The 19379-nt window shown below is 38.1% G+C and overlaps 1 protein-coding gene and 1 long non-coding RNA gene across 11 annotated transcripts in view; one reads left to right on the top strand and one right to left on the bottom strand.

The window, feature by feature from the left end:
• Positions 1–10252, bottom strand: part of LOC132665861 (uncharacterized) — a 68293-nt gene extending 58041 nt beyond the window's left edge. For all 4 annotated transcript variants that reach the window (XR_013551253.2, XR_013551254.2, XR_013551252.2 and 1 more), the window contains exons 1-2: positions 10018–10252; positions 8328–8558 (exon numbers count right to left, since the gene is read on the bottom strand). This is a non-coding gene — a long non-coding RNA (uncharacterized LOC132665861). The remainder of the gene's footprint in view (positions 1–8327; positions 8559–10017) is intronic.
• The window catches only part of OSBPL1A (oxysterol binding protein like 1A), a 265761-nt gene that overhangs the window by 124089 nt on the left and 122293 nt on the right, over positions 1–19379 (top strand). For 2 of the 7 annotated variants that reach the window (XM_078435369.2, XM_078435368.2), the window contains exon 15: positions 3135–3241. The exons of 1 other annotated variant lie outside the window; for it this stretch is intronic. In XM_078435369.2, the coding sequence (XP_078291495.1) occupies positions 3135–3241 (107 nt within the window). 4 more of the 7 variants (XM_078435373.2, XM_078435372.2, XM_078435371.2 and 1 more) reach the window with 3 other exon arrangements.

Here is a 19379-nt window from a genome sequence, read left to right as displayed (position 1 = left end):
GCATTTATATAATTCCAATTAGGAGTGAAAGTCAGTTTTTAAAATGCCTCTTTGCATGTAGGTTAGATCATGTCTCTCAATGTACATAGATACATTGCTGTTTTTTCTTCATCATAAAAAAAATATGTAAATCTTCATGAGAAGGTTGGCACTTGAACTTGGCCTTGAACAAAAAAGGTTTAAGTGGAGAAACTTCTGAATATGAATAATTATTATTTCCAATTTTCGGGGAAGAAGAAACATCTTGAAAAAAGGTTTGGAGGCCGTAAAGGAGAAGAATATTTCTAGGAAAACAAATACTTTGAGAAAAATAGTATAGCTGAAACTGATTCAACTTATAGCGTATCTTAAGTGTCGGCTAAAGAGTGTGGACTTCTTTTATGTTAGGAGAATGATGGAGGTCATCTGTATTAGGTTTAGTTTGCTAGCATAATAAGAAACCAGTATTTCCCCCAATAGTTTTAAAACTTACCCAATTAAAAATTGTACAGTGTTAGAAAAATGACAGATTGTGAGCTTTTTATACATGTCTTTAAAGTTAAGCTTTTCACATGAGGTCTTCTAGCATCTTTCCTGAGTTCAAAAATACTTTTAGTACAAAAAATTGACATTATTCCTCAAAATTAAGTGTCCAATTCTTATAATAGGCCAAATATGGTTACATACTGACCTTTTTACATATGTTCATTATGACTAAGTCTCCAAATATTAATTGGCTAAAACAGATTTATAGTGATTCACAGTTGGTAACTTTACTAGAAGGTTAGCAGTTTTCTTTCTTTTTATATAACAATATGCAAACATATCCTATGAAGCATGCCACTGTGAACCAACAGGCCTCTGACACACTGCCCTGGTGCTAAAGTATCCGTTCTTACACAGAGCTACTGTGCAAGTTAATGTTAATTTCAAAATCTTGCTTGAACACCAGACTGTCAGAGAAATGGAGATACCTTATGACTCTGTTTGGGATAAAAGAATCAAACACATTCTCAACAATGGATTCTTAAAAGTCAATATATATTTCTTGGAGTATCCTTTAAAAAGTTACAGAATCAGTTTCGTTTTAAATCTTGAAATTCAAAAAAAATTTATTTTGACATGTAGCGTTTTATGTTAATCAACAAGTATATAAAGTATTAAGTGTCTAAAACACAGAATTATAGATGATTAAGTATGTTGTGGTATTTAATAAAAAGAAATACATCCATGAATGACTGTGCTTCCATTCCCTTACCATTTTTGCCATGCAAGTGGAAAATTACTAGATTACCCCAGTGCATTTATGGAAGGCAGAGGCTGTGCCTGATTTTTTTGTACATCCCCTCACGGTATTCAATCCACAGCTCTGTGAGACATCTGTTGAGGTACTATTTAAGTCATACAGCATCTGGCATATGGTATTCTTTTTTGCTATTTAGCAACTAAGTAAAGAAAAAATCTTCACAATGTGTATCAAAGATTCACAATGAAAAATAAAGCATGTGAAATCAAATTTATTTTAGGATATAGTAGTTTTCAATTGTTTGGGTGTTAAGAATAGCTAACACTAGGAAACTGTATTCCATAGTATGAAAAATACAATAAAATGTCATTTGGTATTTATATTCAGATATTAATGAAAGCTTGTTCATACCTTCATTTACTCTGACCTTTCCTTTTTTTTTTTTTTTTTTTTTTAATATTTATTTATTTTGAGGGGGGGTGGGGGGAGAGAGCAGGATCCACACCATCAGCGCAGGAGTTGATCTCAAGAACCATGAGATCGTGACCTGACCTGAAATGAAGACTCTGACACTCAACAGACTGAGCCACCCAGACCCCCCTAACATTTAACTCTTGTTGCCCACTTTTGCCTTATGGGTTTTGAGAAATAATTTTTCTAAGAAAAGGACTTGTCTTTGCTAAAATAAGTCACATTCCTACAGAAATCTTGGAAAATTAAAGAATGAAGAATAATAGAATTTTATCACCTAGAAATAATGACTGTAATTTGTTATATGTTCTTGGTAGAATTTATTTTCCTTTCCACTCATTTGAAAATATTTGTCTTTTGATGAGACCCACTTTATGGCCTGAAAATTATAGGTTGCTAGCTGTTGGATTTGATTGCTTTTGCTTATTGACCTTGGTTACCCTGTTTTAAGAACCCTGTGTTAAATTAATCAAGATTATTTAAAATACAAAGGGTGGTATAGATTTGTCTTTCTCCTTTTATTTTTAGATGACAAGCTTTCTTAATGTTATTTGCTAGAAGGGATACGCTTAGAAGATCTTAATATATAATTAACACAAAGTCCAAAACTATTTCAATTAAGTACATTTCTCCAGCATTAATCTGAACAGAAAATGTCGTTTTATTTTTTAAGTGATGTGTGTGCATTTTGCAGCTTTCCCTTGCCAGCCTTTTGTTTTTTGTTTTGTTGTTGTTGTTTGTAATAGGTAAATGGATTAAGATTTTCCTTAGGGAACCTGGGATGATCGTAACATTACCATTTTTTTTTTGTTCCCAACTTATATCCAAAAGATACTGGGCCCCCAGAGGGACACATTTGTGAGAGTGCAAAGACCTATCCATGCCAAACATTTATCCAATAAGCACTAGAGGAAGTTGAGTTAATGCTGCCTTTAGATATGTTAGCCATCATGTCAACTACAGTATTATTTTTATCTCTTTCTAGCACTTGGCTTTTGAATAAAACTACTTATCTAGCATAGAATATCATGAAAGGAAATGTTAACTGCTTTTCTTAAACATTATATTACTTATTCCTATAAACTTTGTTTTGTTTTGTTTTAGTCCTGACTCTTCAGGATATAGTCCTTCTTAGGACAAGGGTTCATCTTTTCTTTTACTGTACCAATTTATGTGCCCTGCATACAGTAGGTACTTAATGATGCTCAAGGAATATACTGTATGCTTTGTTTAAGGCAGCTAGAAGGAAAGATAAAGTTAGTCCATATAAAAATGTTTGTGGTCTTTCCTGGCTCAGTCGGTAGAACTTGGAACTCTTAATCTCAGGGTTGTGAGTTTGAGCCCCACATTGGGTATAGAGATTACTTTTAAAAAATAATATAAAATTTTTGTGGTCTTAAAAATCACACTAATTTTATTTATTTATTTTTATTTATAGACATGCTTCCATCATTTCTTCAGAAAGTTGAAGTTGTCTCTGAAGCTTCCAGAGAAACTTGTGTAGCTTTGAGTGATTGCCTTAATCTCTTCACTAAACAAGAAGGGGTAGGTAGTTGGAATTGAATTTTTCAGTAACTGTCTGGGTGTCACATACTCAATCATCCAATAAGTCATTGCTTTCAAATTGTCCAAAGGTAGGAGAAAATAGTCTTAACAAAGAAAGTGAAAGCTTTGTTTTTCGCTAAAATTTAAAACTCATTTATTCTTGATTAAGCAAGATGATTCTGAAGTAACTTAGGTTCATATCTAATTATATAGCTATATTTATCAACTATGTTTTAAAGTTCTACTCAGAGTTCTTGTGGCATTTCAACAAGAGGGTTGCGAAAATATTGTGGAAACCAGAGGTTTTATAAGAAAAATACACAGTATTTTTATTTAGAAAATAGTGCTGTCATACTAATCTGTGTGACCTGAGCTCAATGGGTGAAATAACTTGTATTCTTTTCCCCCTGTTTTCTCCCATTCAAAATTTGCCATTTTCCCAAATATTGGTAAGAGTGATATGTTTATCCATTAGTAATTCTTTTTCTGAATGCAAGCCAAGCAGCCATAGGCCTTCTTTTCCATTCTGTTAATTTCTACATATATGGTCAATCTTCAACGTTTTAGTTTAAGACACTACATTTCTTATTCTTGTTACAATTTATTTGTACCTTTTAGTTAGAAACTACGTTTTGATAAAACAAGGCAGATGAAAATGGTTTTGTATATTTCTCTCATATATATGAGATATGTATATGTAAAGATGTGACATTTTATTTTCTTGTGATTAGAACAGAAGCCTTGTGGGGGCACTTGGGTAGCTCAGTTGGTTAAGCATCTGACTTCGACTCAGGTCATGATCTCATGGTTTGTGAATTCGAGCCCTCATCCGGCTCTGTGCCAATAGCTCAGGGCCTGGAGCCTGTTTTGGATTCTGTGTCTCCCTCTCTCTCTCTGCCCCTCCCCCACTCATATGCGTGCGCGCGCTCTTTCAAAAATAAACATTAAAAAAATAACAGAAGACTTGTGAATTCATGTTAAAAAATTTTTAATGCCAATTTTGTTATGTACAACACAAATTTTGTATTTTATTTGGAGAAAAAATATGTAAATGATCTGAAATTCACTTAAAACAAACTTCCAGAAAGCCAATAGAATTTTATTAACTATCACAGGAAAACATAATTGTTCATTGAACTTTTTTTTAAGTTTGTTTATTTTGAAAGTGAGCACGTGTGTGAGAGAGCATGAGCGGGGGACGGGCAGAGAGAGAGGGAGAACGAGAGCGAGAATCTCAAGCAGGCATTCATGGGTTTGTAGGATCAAACCCATGAGCCATGAGACCATGATCTGGGCTGAAGTGAAGAGTCGAATGCTTAACAGACTGAGCCATCCAGCGGCCCCTGTTCATTAAGCATTTTAAATGGTTGATTCTTCCAATACTATTTGAAAACATCCCCTCAGCATTTCTATTTTTGGTGATGTCATATTCTAGCTTATTTAAATGAGGCATGATGTAGTAATCTAAATAAATCTGAATAGCATTGTAGAACATTTTTAAAATGAACAAATTATGGTGCCTAGGGATTCAGGTAATACTTAACACATCGTAAAACCAAATCTCATTAACATCTCTTCTGTGGCACCTGCTGGATGTGTCAATAACGTCTTTGTTTTAGAGATGTATAGTTTTAAGGTAAACGCTAAATTAGAAGTAATTTATTTTCTGGAGAAGCCAACCTATGCTAATTTTTAAACTGCTTAAAAATACAGCTTCATGATTACTTCTCTGTGAAAATCTGGATGTGCAAGAGTAGATTAGCCTAAAGTTTAATTAGACTTTTATTTAGACTTTTAAATTTGTCATGAGGATAAAATAACATAATGTAAGCAAAATGCTGAGCATAGTTCCTGACACATAGTAAGCCCTGAGTACAAATCAGCAGTTATTATTGTAGGATGCTATCTAACACTCGTGACCCCTTTTCTCTGATGGCATTTTGGAGCTTTTGTGTCTTTAACTTTGGATTTAATTCATTTTGGGAGAAGGCGGTATTGTCTAAAGAAAATTTGAGTATTTGTGGAATGATTGTGTTCTTTCCATCCTTATTATTCAAGTGACAAAGAGCTACTTAAGTTCTTTGAACCTTGATATTTTCATCTTACAATAAGGGAGACCATATAGTAAGTCACTGTTAGCAGCACTGGTCTGAAAGTCTTATGGGCCTTTTAAAAATCTTTTTCCTAACCAACTGTAGGCTAGTTTCTGTACAATGAAAATATGTGAATACCTCAGTATCAGGTGTGGGTATCAAATGTATATAGATGAATAATATGTATATAGAGCATATTAACACACTGTGTGACACACAGGACTCATTTAGGAAGTGGCACTTACTGCTTCAAACTTTTAAGGCATCTTTAAGTTTCTTTTTAATTAATGCTATGAGATATCAACTCTGAGGTTCTCAGTAGTATTTATGGATTTCCTTGTGAGAAATATGATTATAGACCATGAAAAGGCCCCCCAAATAATTAAAAGATAAATGACATCATCAAAGTTAGCTTTTCAAATGGCTAAGAACTAATATAAGAATTTAATAGTATAATGGAGGTCAGAGCAGAATAATTAGGTATAGTAATGCCTTATTTATCTGGAATTGTAAGTTACATTTCTGTATCTGGAAATTTTATTAAAAAGCTTTGAACTCACAGAGACCTGGGTCTAATCATGCTCCGCTATTTAATCTGTCTGCCTCAGTTTTCATATACAATTTCCTTTTTAAAGTGGTGACCAATCAAAAAAGAATGTTTTGAAAGGTAAATGTAATCATATTGGCAAAACCCCTTGTACAGTACCTGGCACATAACGGGGATCCAATCGATTGAAGTGATCCCAGTCTCCACAGCAGCAAAACTTGTTTTTATTCTAGTCTCTTTGATGACAGTTATTCTAAATATTACCCATTTACATCTTATGCTAAATTTTTAGCACTTAATTTTATCTTTTCTGGGCTGTCCTTTTGTATGTTCATAATTACTCTGTATCTTAATGCAGAGATGCCTTCAGGGGATAATGTTTATAGGACTCTGTAATTTGACAAAATGGCCCAGTCCTGCTAATGCTCTTGTATTTAGTTTTGCTCTTTATGGGTTTTAGATTTTTTTCTCTTGAGTTTTAGATCAACTGTGTGCCTGTCTGTAACAGAATACTGATCCCTTCTGCCTTACTCTTTCTAATGTTCTGTTTATTAAAAAGAAAACCAGATGACCAAACTCGGTAAAATTATGTTCACAGTAAGAACAAGCTGGCTCTGTATGAGAAATTGAGGGGTTTATAATGAGAACAGTCCTTAATGCCTGGATTTGGGTCTTTCTATTTCTGTGGTATGTGAGTGTTCTTTGCTTATTTGGGGATGCTCTGATATGACCCAGATATTCAAGGTTTCTATACGACCTCTACATTAAATGAGGTGCATTATATACGCATATTTTACTTGTAAATAACACAACTTGTGTTTTTGGAAAAAACTGCAATATATAAAGTAAGCTGTAAAGTTTGAGTTTGATTTACTAAAGGGAAATTTATTAGGTGTTCTTGGGGTGATATTCTTGGGGGAGACATTGGAGAATGTGAATGCCACAACTGTCTTTAGCCTTGTTTGAGAGTTCTATTTAAAAGGGCACCTGGGGGGGGCGCCTGGGTGGCTCAGTCGGTTGAGTCTCCGACTTCAGCTCAGGTCACGATCTCACGGTCTGTGAGTTCAAGCCCCGCGTCGGGCTCTGTGCTGACAGCTCAGAGCCTGGAGCCTGTTTCAGATTCTGTGTCTCCCTCTCTCTCTGACCCTCCCCCGTTCATGCTCTGTCTCTTTCTGTCTCAAAAATAAATGTTTAAAAAAAAAAATTTTTTTTTTAAATTTAAAAAATAAATAAAAAAAAATAAAGGGGCACCTGGGTGGCTCAGTCGGTTAAGCGTCCGACTTCGGCTCAGGTCGTGATCTCGCAGTCCATGAGTTTGAGCCCCGCGTCAGGCTCTGTGCTGACAGCTCAAAGCCTGGAGCCTGTTTCAGATTCTGTGTCTCCCTCTCTCTGACCCTCCCCCGTTCATGCTCTGTCTCTCTCTGTCTCAAAAATAAATAAAGGTTAAAAAAAAATTTTTTTTTTTTTTTAAATAAAATGAATAAATAAAAGGGCACCTGGCTGGCTCAGTTGGTAGAACATGCAACTGTTAATCTCAGGGCCATGAGGTCAAGCCACATGTTAAATGTGGATCCTATGTGGGAAAAAAAAAATATCAAAAGGCTAGAAATTTGCTTCATGAGTTATTGTTTCTATAGTTTTCCTTACCCAGAGAGTGGTATCACAAGTGGCTAAAATGTCACACAGTGCTGTCATTGGTTCCCTTCTTGTTCTGTGTATTATGGAGCTCCCTTTGATATTAGTCAAACCAGGTTTTCCAAGGTAGGAACTTGCCTATTTAAAACTAGCGTAAGCTCACTTATAAAATATTCTGTGCTTCCATGGTAAGTCTCCTGAGTTGACTGCTGAAGAGCTAGAATCCAGATGTATGATTGGGATAGTGATACTCAGTTTGTGGTGTAATGGAGAGATTTGGACCTTCTATTGGAACCAACTGGAAGGTATTACTACTTTGGACGAGATGCTGATAATCTTTGGAGAGAAACCATGCCCTCCTGTGGGCTTAGAGCTTTATAAAGTCGAGGTCGCCTCTTCATTAGTTTCCTGGACTGCTCAAAGTCCTTCAGACATTTCTTAATGTTTGTACTTTTCAGGCTTTCACCTCTCTGTCATGTCTTCACTTTCCTCCTCTCCCTCTGCTCTGAGCAAAATTCTTTGTTAAATATGAGGCAGCGGCTGTCTATGCTGTCAGTTCCCTGCCACTCCCTCCCTCAGTCTCTTTTTTCTTTCCTTTCCTTGGCATCTGTCTCCTTCCATCCTGCTTCAAAAACAGCTCCTCTCTTCTTTTGCATTCTCTACTCCCTTATAGCTGGTCTCCTTACACGCCTTTCCAATTCTATTTTAGAAAATGTGATACTTTGTTTCTACTTCTTTATTCTTCAACTAGCCCACTGGAACCATTCTTGCCATCTCCTTACTGCTAAGTCAGAGGATACCCTTAAATTACCTTGCTTGTCCTGTGATGGATCTGGCGTTTGACTGCTACTTGTTTTGGGGATTCTTCTCAGTGATTGCTGTGGTGCCTACCTCTTCTGTCTTCTCTTTCCTTTAGAGCAGCTTCTCCTCAGTTTTCTTCTGAAGCATCTTTTCGTCTGCCTGTGCCTTGAATGTTATTGTCCCCTGGTTTCTTTCAGTGGTCTTCTCACTTGGCATTCTCCGTGGATGATCTTAGCCATTCCTTCAAACAGAAATCCATGATGACTCCGATATCTCCACAGTAGATCTCTCCTAAGCTGAGCTATGAACCAGTATATCCAGCTGACTTTTAAACATTTCATGCCAGTGTGTCTAAAGCAGAATTACACCTATTCAGGACCCCAAGCCACAATCATGGAAGCTGTCCTGTGTTCATCCTTCTTCCTCCTCCTCCTCTCACCCCTTAAAGTCGGTTGTTTTTCCTTCCTATCTCTCAGTTGCCTGTCTCCCTGTACCCCCTCTCCCCCCACCCAACAGATTCCCTGTTGCCACTCTGTGGGGATAGAGTTCTAAGGATTGTGCTGTCAGATGACTGTGACCATTGCCTCATCCCAGGTTCCACCCTTCAAAACTGGCTTAGATATCCCTCCTGTTCTGAGAGTCCTTGCTGTTGGAGCACTTATCACATTGTATCATTATATATTTACTTGTCTGATTCTGTATTTACTAAAGAGCCCCTTAAGGAAGCAACTGTATCTTAGGAATTTTTGTAGCATCTGTGTCTAGCATAAGTACTTGGCATGTAGTAGACAGTTAATAAATATGTGAATGAATGCATAATGAAATGTACAAAGGCAAGAATACAAAGAGCAGACCAATTGGGATCTATATCTTGACCTTGAGAAAATTAAGATATGTTTGGAAATTCCATTTCCAAATCTGAAAATGAGAATACAAACGAGTTACTTTATGTGAAGCTCCTCAGTACAGTGCCTGACACAGTTTAGGTGCTCTGTAAATTGCCCTCTAAAACATTTTGTTGTCTTTGCTGCCTAGTACCACTTTTGTAAACTGAATTCTGATTTTTAGAGTCCAGGGAGGAAGATTGTGTAGCAGCTGCTTTTAGTGCCTAATGTGACATTTCACAATACCATTTAGTTTAGAATGGGGGGAAAAAGAAAAAAACAGACTTTTCAAAGACACTATGAAACCTCATTGACATAAATTCCAAATTTTCTAGTGTACTGTTGCATCATCTTTTACGCATTTTATATCTGTAGCACAGTTACAGCCACCACTGTTGGGACAGCGAACTTAAAGTCCCCCGTGATCTTGTTAAAGAAATAGTTTGGTTCAGTTATTACTCTGCTCCCTAAAGTTTGAGGACAGATTTATATTGTTTAAAACCGTTGGAACTGAAAGTTATGTGTATCCCACCCCCACCCGAGCCTCACAGAAATTTCCTTAGCCTGAACACCCCACTTGAGTGTATTATTTACGTGGTTTTACTGTCCTTGGGCGTCTTGGTCTACCCTTCAAGCCTAGCCGGAATAAGAAACCATCTAGGTTTCACATTAGTAGAATTAATACCATTGTTTTCCTCATTGCCCAAATGGTAGCCTAGAACGTGCATTAAAAAAATAAAGGACAAGAGGACTAGTGTTTGTTTTGGAATCGGAAACCCTCACTCTAAAGTGTAAGCCAGAGTAAGAGTCAGTTACCTTTGAGGTGCAAGAGTCCAAAGAGGATTCCTCTCTGCTTTTCCCCAGGGGCGGGCTGGCCATTTAGAAGTTGTCAGGGCAGGCGTCGCCAGGAGAGGGCTTGAGCACACAGCCCGCTCTAGGACCTCGCAGGAGCCTCCGCGGGATGCACGCAGAGCACGAGTAGCAGTTTCCTTACTTCCTTCCCCGAGAATTGCGGGGCGCGCAGTCCGCCTGCTCGCTCGCAAGGGCTGTGTGCGGGCTCTCGCCGTCCGGGGCACGTCCCTACCTGCGCCTCCGCGGAGCGGGCCACGCGGGAGGGGGGCCTCGGGAGGAGGGACTGGACGACGACAGCGGCAGCGCGGAGCTGCCTGCCGCAGGCCGTTCCCCGCGCTGCTCGCACTCTCCCCGGCAAGCCCTGGAGGGGAGGGCGGCTCTGGCTCTGCGGCCGAAGGGCGCTGCACGGACCTCTGGCGGCCCGGCACCGGAGTCCTGGGCCGCTGGCGGGCGGGCCGCGCCTCTGCTTGACCTCGCTGGAGCCGGGGGCGGGCCGAGCAAAGGTGACTTAGAGAGACCTTGCGGTGCCGCCCTGGGCTGGGCTGGAGGGGAGGCGGAGGGACAGGCCGGCGCATTTGTGCTGGAGCTGGCCGAGGAGTGAAGGGTGGAGCGCGCTGCCGGGGATCCCCAGATCCGGCCCAGGTGGGTGAGTGTGTGCGCCCGCCGGGGGCTTTGCTAGGTCAGCCTCGGGGTGACAGAGGACACCAGGGGAGGAAGGGGGGAGGGCGGCCAGACGAGATCTAGGGATGTGAGTAGATCCAAGAATAGTTGGACGCCTGTGCGGGGAGCAGAGTGCAGCAGCGGGCGAGTGGGGAGGGGTGCTTGAAGCCGGGAGACCCTGATGTCCCTGCCTGGCCAGGGTCTTCCTGCCGGCTCCGGGTGTGCGTCGGGTTCCCACAGGAAGAGCCGCTGGGGGGAAAGCCTGTGGACAGATTTTTTTTTTTTTTTTCTCCCAGCTAAATATTGGTAGTAGGTCAAGTGGGGCCCGAGTGGGAGGAGTAAGGCAGTGAAAGACATTATTGTCCTAAATAACCTTCCAAGTTAGTGATTTTTTGCATGTCTCTGCCCTGGCTGACATTGAGATGAACTTACCATCCGCTGTTTGGAGGCCGCTAAAATTCCAAGGAAACACTTGAGTGGATTAAAGAGAAAAGGAGAAATTATACTGGGGCTGGGGAGCGGGAAGGGAGGTAGCTTTTAACTTTGTTTTGATTAAGGATTTTTGATTACTCATAGGCTTTCTTTGTAGCCTAAACCAGTGGAGAATCACGTTCCCCAGCATTCAGAGCATGTGGCTAGTTGTTTTGTGTTTTCTGTTGTGCTGGTTTTTTCTGGGATTTGGAGGGAGGCTAGTAAGAAAGGGAAGATACCAGGGAAGAGCTTAGTCCAGCTTTTGAGAGTTATTAAAGGTATTAAAAGTTTCTTAATTTTAATTAGATTCAAAGACAGACTGAAGGCATTTTGTTTTAGAGACATAGGGTAACTTAGGAATCTTTTTCAAAAGAGAAAAATGCTTGAAATGCGTGTTGGTGGAGGAATGTGTAGGCTAGAATATGGGGATCTAAGTATAAAAAAAATTTTTTTTTTTCTGTTTGAGGACACACCGAAGTTCATCTCTGGTCCAAATCATGTTTGATTTCAGCAGTGAAGTTGATGACTTTGGTAAATTAGCTCAATTTTGATTGAGTAGATATTTAATCTGAGCATGATGACCAGAGAGCTATTTCAGCCTTTGTCCCAGTACTACTTTTACTAGACTGGGATCTTAAAAGCATTTGTGTCACTGTGACTATGATTGCCAGACTCTAGTCTCCCCTCTTTAGAAACTCTTTAAAGGCTCATTTTAGGGAATTTCATTGAGGCCGAAAGTGACCCACATAATCTCTCTACCCTCAGTTGTACACCTTGCAGAATGAGGGAAATGAAAAAAGGTGTTAGATTTTCCATATTTAAAAGCAGATGCACATACTACAGGGTAGTATATAAATACAGTCAAGCGCATTTAGAATACTGTATGTAAAATAATTGATAAAAATAGTTATGTAATACCATGTCTTCAGCTTTATGTACAGTTTATGACATTTACCATTTATATTCTATGAAGCTTTTATAAACTTATTAGTATTCAGACATATGATTGTGTTTATCAGCTCTGTGAGGATTATAAGAATTTTTAATTCCAAGCAGAAATTTAGATTTTTTACTTGGTCCACATTATTCAGCATTATTCCTGAATGTTTAGCTTCTGTGTATAATCAGGAAATAGATTTCAAATTAATTTTGGAAGCAACTAGGACAGAAGTTAAATAAATAGGAAGTTTATGTAAAATGAAGCAGGTTTTCATTTTGATAATTTGCAAAGTATTTGAACAAAAATACATAAGGTTTTAATTAAGCAGTATGAGGCTGGGGGCGGGGGGGAGGGGGGGTTGTGGGCGCGGGGAGAGTGTATATGTGTGATTAGCCTTGTCATGCTTGGTATGACCCAGGATCTTTTCCTGGTAAGTTTTTGTATCACAAGGATACCAAGTCTGTAACCTGCATGCAATTGTATTTGTCTTGAATTCCTGCTAGAGAGTGCAGTACCAGATTATATTCTGTCTAATGAATTTTGAATGAGTTACAGGCAGATACAATTTTCCTCTCATTTTAACTTAAGAGTAGTAAGGATATAACCCCCATACATTTTTATAATGGTCCACCATTGATTTGATATCTATTACTTTATGTAATTTTTTGTCCTTAATTCAGTAAGTATTTACACAGTGTTTACCTTGTCAGATAACTTGCTAAACCAGTCAAAGCTTCATCAAAAGATGAATAGAAGCAGGGTCTTCTTGAAAGGTTTTATTAAATATGCCTAAAGAGTTTGAACATTATCTTGGGAATTAGAATCACTGAAAGATTTTGAAGAGGGGAGAGATTTAATCAGATTTGCTCCTTACAGGAAGGATTAGAGGAAGGCCTGAAAACAGGGTGACCAGGTGCAGGAATTCAAGAGAGAGATAATCAGAGTCTGAACTAAGTTGGTGACTACTGAAAAGGAAAGCAAGGTACAAAGCCAAGAGAGACTCAAAAATAACCTAATAGGAGCCAATAATAGTTGAATATGTGGAATGGAGGAGAAGATGGAATCCTAGACAGTTCGCAGGCTTATGGCGAATAAATTACTGAAGGAGGGAATAAAGGGAGTAGGTGGAGGGTGAGTTCACCTTTGGACATGGTGACGTCCAAGAAGGGCATCCTTACTCATTCAATAAAAATTTGTGAATCGTTAGTATTGGAAGTCACCTGAATAAACATGGAGCTTGAGGCTGAAGGAGTAAATAATGTCACCTCGGAGACATCCAGCTTGAAAGATTTGAAATCAAAGGATTGAATACTTATATTAAAAGACAAAAAGGGAAAAAAGGAGCCAGTGGAGAACACTCAGCAAAGTCAGCCAGAGAGGCAGGAAAAGTCCAGAACAAGGGAGGCCAATGGGACAGCTGGGTCAACGAGTTGAGGTAACAACTGATGGGGGAAGTTCTAGAAGCATGGCATAGGAAGAAGGTGTATTGCAATGAGCTGCAGAGTAAATGGGAAGCAAGAAAGTAGAAATAATGAAGAGAGACTGATTTTCTGTAGACAATCATAATTGTAGAATAATTATACAGTTTTGTTCCTTTCTTTCAATTCTTAAATCTCATTTATTTTTCATGTTCCTAATGTACTGGAGAGGGCCTTCAGGACAATACTGGATGGAAGCTGAGATGGTGGGAAACGGTGTTCATCCCTGATTTTTAAAAAGGGGCATATTTCTAATAATTCACTACTAAGAGTGATATTTAATAAATACCATTTCTCAGATTATTGAAGTTCTTTTTAATTCTTGTTGAGGTTTTTTAATCATGAAAGGGTATTGGATTTTATCAGATTCTTTCTGCATTTAATAAGAGCATCATAAGGTTTTTCTTTATTAAGGTGGCAAATTATATTTTTTCAAATTAATGTTTTTAGACTTTTTCTGATGATATGCCACCTTTGTGTAATTGGAATAAACCTAATTTGGTCATTATGTATTATCTTTAACATTCTCCTCGATTTGGTTTCTTTTGGATTTTAGTATCTATTTATGAATGAGGTTGGTTGGTAATTTTTTTTTCTTTTTCTTTCTTTTTTTTTTTTTTTTTTTTTTTGGTTCTGTCCTCATCAGGGCTTGATATCCAGGTTATTATACTGGCTTCATAAAATGAGTTTGGGAGTATTCTCTATTTTGCTGTTCCCTGAAAGAGTTTATATGTAATTGAAGTGGTCTGTTCCCTCTTATAAAGCTATTTTTGTGGGATTTTTAAACTAGTAATTAGACATATTTAATGTTTATAGGACTATTTTAGTTTTCTTTTTCTTTTGGGGTCAATTTTGACAAGTTCTCTATTTCTAGGAATTTATCCTTTCCATTTAAGTGTTAAAATTTATTGTTATAAGGTTTTTCATAATAGTCTTACTATTTTTTTAACTTATTTTGAATCTGTAATTAAATATTTTTTCCTAATGTTTTCCATTTTTTTCCCTAATATTCATTTGGATATTTCCAATTAATATCTTTTTAATATCTTTTTAATATCAGTCTCATTAAGGCTTTGTTTATTTGATTATTTTTCAAAGAACTCTCTTTAGCTTGTTATTTGTTGCCATCTTTTTTGTTTAAAATTAATTTTTATAGTTCTCTATCACTTTTTTTTGAGTTTATTTCCCTAGGTTCTATACATTTGTTATCCTCTGTCTCTTGGAAGGACATATTTTGTTCAAAATTTGTTCTTTTCCAGATTTCAAGTTGTAGGTTTCATAATTGTAGTATTTTGTAACTTAATGAATATATTCCTGCTGGTTTTTATCCATTACTTTATTTTATAGACTTAATCATGTATTTCCTGAGACTTCATCTTTCTAGACTAAGAACTGCTAATATGTGTAGAGTGCTGCCCTTCTAATACTTAAAACACATAATACTTTTGCAAAGGTTTTAACTACTTCCAATTTTTTTTTCTCTTACCTCACTCTTCTTGTTGTCATTGGTTGGTATTTCTGTTTCCTTTACCGACTTGCTTCTCATCTTCTTCCTCTTTCCTTCACCCTGACAACTTCTTTTCTACCTCTTGACAGTCTGCATGGTGGAGGAATGATCATCATTCCCTTGTCTTCACCTGTTTCTCACTGTCTTTCCAATTTTCTATCTGCTCCTCTCCCCACCCCCATCCTTGGAGGATTTTCCATTGTCCGTTCTACATATGCCATCTTGTTCTTTCCTTCTCTGCAGAAACTTGGCTCCAGCACCAAAGAAGAAAAAGCAGATAACCTGTGTCTAATTTTCTTTGCATGCTCACAGGTTCACCCTTATTTACTGCATAATCTTTGTTACTCCTCACTCAGTCCATCCAACTGATGACAACAAAGTCAGGGAGACTTTGGGCAAGGCCCAAGAAGAAAGCACAGATGGGACAATATGGACTTGCTCTTATTTGGAGTCCTGAGCTGCAGGCTCCAGTATTAGTGACCGTGGTCTTGCCATGTGACTCTGGGCGGCTCATTCTTAGGTCTTCTATTCCTCTCATGTAACACAGAATTATTAAAACAGACGCCTTCTCTCTACTTCAGGAGTTGCTGTGAGACTCAAATGATGAAAGGCTAAACCCAACGGTTTTACAAGAGACAGTCTTACCATGCTTTATTTTCAGAAAAATGCCTTGAAAGGATTTCATGCTCAATTCAGGAACAGAGAAGTGGTTTGTGGCTTGGGGTGTTGGATCAAAGAAACCCTGATGGGAAGCCGTAGGTGTCACAGGAATAACAGGAAGCAAGGAAGTTGTGCTCAGTGGTTGAGATTCAGGGGAGGCATCTGTCCTCTGGTAGATGGGGACTAGAGACATGGACATGTCATTACACCTGGTGGCTGGAAACTATCCTGTAGCTGCATCATTACCTATTTATTATTTGCTACACTTAGGATACTGCCTTTTTGAGTTTACTTGAGAAATCAACCTTTACTTACATGCTTATATGAGGGAGATTTTGTTGTTTCACATTCTAAACAACTGAATTAAAAATTAAGTTTGTGAATATAGTTCTCCTTAGTAAAATTTCTTGTGATAGAAAGGACTTAATTGTGAATATTTTCCTCATTTATTTTTGTTATGCTAGTTTGTGTTATGGATTAGTTGCTTAAAATCCCAAGGTCGTAGAATCACTCTTAGACTGTAAAGCATCTAGTCTGGTGATCCTCAAAAGATTTCCCTGGGGCATAGGGCAAATGCAACCACCTTTCTGTCCACTAAGGCACCTTAACAAAACACAGTTCCAAATGGTTGATACAATGATCTGTTAACTTTTGACAGGTGAGGAAAGGAAGGCCTGCAGAGAGGAACAGCCACTTTCCCAAGTCTATGTAGAGAGGTGGGGGCCACGTTCAGAGCTAAACCCAGTATTCAGCCTCCAAATTTAGTGCTGAAAGAACAACCCCACTGTATCACACTCAGCTTCAGTTAGAAAATTTATCCATTAGAGAAGATAGTCTATCTTGTTTCAAAGCTTATGTGGCCATCTATTAGCTAATTTCTTAGTTTGACAAAAGGATACCAACTTTAGAAACAAACAAATGGCCAAGAATATTGCAGTGTCTTCAGAGTTTGCACAGAATACCTGTATTCCAGGCTCTCCACAGAAAATGCTGTCCCTCTTTTTGTGAAAATATTGCTTGATAGAGGTCACATTTTTAGAAGATAATAGAATTCATCCCTTTCTCTAGATAGTCTAATTTTAGGATAAATATATCAGAATACTGCATCCTGGGATGTATTTTCTTGATTTCCTGAAAAATAGCCCTTGCTAAGCTGTAAGTTAGAATTATATCCTCAATTTCTGTTGAGGGGCATTTCAAAAGAAAAAAATTTTTTTTTAAATGTCCATTTTTGGGAGACACAGAGCATGAGTGGGGTAGGAGCAGAGAGAGAGAGGGAGACAGAGGATGGGAAGTAAGCTCTCGGGTCTGAGCTGTTAGCACAGAGCCATACGGAGGGCTCAGACTCACAAACCATGAGATTATGACATGAGCTGAAGTTGGACACTGAACCGACTGAGCCACCCAGGCGCCCCTGAAAAAAAAGATTAGCTTTAATGAAATTATTATTCTACCCTTGAATACTCTCATTCCCCTATACATTACCCTGAAAAAGAAATTAGAGCTAAGGGCAAAGAGGGAGTTTGTTTTCCCTAAAGAATTGATATGTATTTTTTCCTTGTGGACAATTAAAAGGGCATATTGTATTTCTCTTTCTGTTTTGGCCTTACGAGAATTCAGAGCCAGATTTGTGGCTTGTCCATAGTATCTTGGTGGGCTCCATCAGTCTTTTTTTTTCTTTTTAATTTTTTAATGTTTATTTTTGAGAGAGAGAGAGAGAGAGACAGACAGACAGACAGGACGTGAGCAGGGGAGGAGCAGAGAGAGAGGGAGACACCGAATCTAAAGCGGGTTCCAGGCTCTGAGCTGTGTCAGCACAGAGCCCGATGCTGGGCTCAAACTCACGAACTGGGAGATCGTGACCTGAGCCAAAGTTGATTGCTTAACCGACTGAGCCACCTAGGCACCCCATCACTCCTAATACCGTCAGAAATTCGGTATTTTCATAGCCTCCCAGGTTGGAAATCCCTGGATTACAACATTCTCTTGTGAATTATGAATGTGGTTGAATGTGGTTATGCCTCAGAGTGCATTCATGTATGATGATTGTATTTTAGGTTTTTTTCTGCAAGCAGTAAATACTAAGTAAATAGTTGTTACAATGTTAGAAATAGATTTATACTTTATACTATGGTTTTATTTTATGTCAACAATATATGCACTTGGGTATTGACTTGGTAATAGATAATTTCAAGTACCCAAGTTAAAATATATGGCAAATGTTACAATTGGAGCCTTTTCTTATGATTTTTATTTGTGGTAAAATACAACGAGCATAGAGTTTATTCTCTTTACTATTTATAAGTGCATAGTTCAGTCACATTAGGTACATTCACAGTGTTGTGCAGCCATTACCACCATCCATCTCCAGAACTCTTTGCATCTCTTAGTTTCATCTAAACTGAAACTCTAAACCCGTTAAACAATAATTCCCCATTCCCTTCTTCCCCTAGCCCTTGGCAGCTGCCATTCTACCTGCTGTCTCCCTGAATTGGACGACTTTAGGAACCTCCTATAAGTAGAATCACTCAGTATCTGTCCTTTTGTGCCTGGTTTATCTCACTCAGCATAATGCCTTCAGGGTTCATCCATGTTGTAGCAGGTGTCAGAAATTTCTTCCTCTTTAAGGCTGAATAGTATTCCATTGTAAACATACACACATTTTCCTTAGTCGTTCATCCATCGATGTTACATTTGTGTTGATTCCACCTTTTGTCTGTGTGAACGAACAGTGCTGCTGTGAACATGAGCGTACAAATATCTTAGTATAAGTATATTTTTCTATATCCTGTCCAACACTTGTTATTTTCTCTTGCCATTGTTTTGTTATGGTAGCCATCCTAATGGGTGTGAAATGTGGAAAAACATTTTTTAGTAAGTAGAGTTAATCACTTTTTTATCCAAATGTCAACCTCAGGGTTGACAGACGGTCTCTTCTTACATTGCCCCATACTAGCCGTGCAAGGCCATGATTTTCCTTTATTTTCAAAACCAGAAGTTGCCCTGTTGAAGTGTAGTGGAGGGCACATAGCCCCAAGTCTCCCTGGTTTGCTCTTTTCCCTCCTTTCCCTTAGTGAAAATGCAGCTGCACAAAGCATGGGTAATTCTCAGGGTTTCCATGGATTTAAGACTAGGTGTAGGTCTAAATATCCATATTCTACCTTTATTTTCATTATCTTTCTGTATTCTAGATACCAGATGTTGCCTTGCTGTTGTATTTTGAAGGGTCATTGCTTAATTGAGAAGAATTTTATCTTGTCTACCGAGTTAGCATAGGAAGATGGAAAGATATATTTGAATCACCACAGATATAAAATATGAAACCAGGAAATTGATATACTTGAGAAAAGTCAAGCCTATCTTCATTTGTACATGGGAACTAATAAAATATCAAAGCTAGAAAGTAATTAACCTGGGCATTAGAATTGAACAGGGAATTTAACATATTCTGTAATGAAATTATTTGATCTTTAGCCATATTTAGGAGCACAAACTTTCTGTAAATCTTGAAGTCAAAGTAAAATTTTAAAAACTAGGGAGAAAATTGAGGAAAATGTAACCACAAAGCCATCAAAAGGATCTTAGAGGTCCTCGAATTTTCCTCCATTTG

Source organism: Panthera onca, chromosome D3 (genome assembly GCF_046562875.1).
Source record: "Panthera onca isolate mPanOnc1 chromosome D3, mPanOnc1 haplotype 2, whole genome shotgun sequence".
In the NCBI taxonomy this organism is placed as follows: Eukaryota; Metazoa; Chordata; class Mammalia; order Carnivora; family Felidae; genus Panthera; species Panthera onca.
Note: the sequence above shows the minus strand (reverse complement) of the source record. Positions and strands in the feature narration are given on the sequence as shown.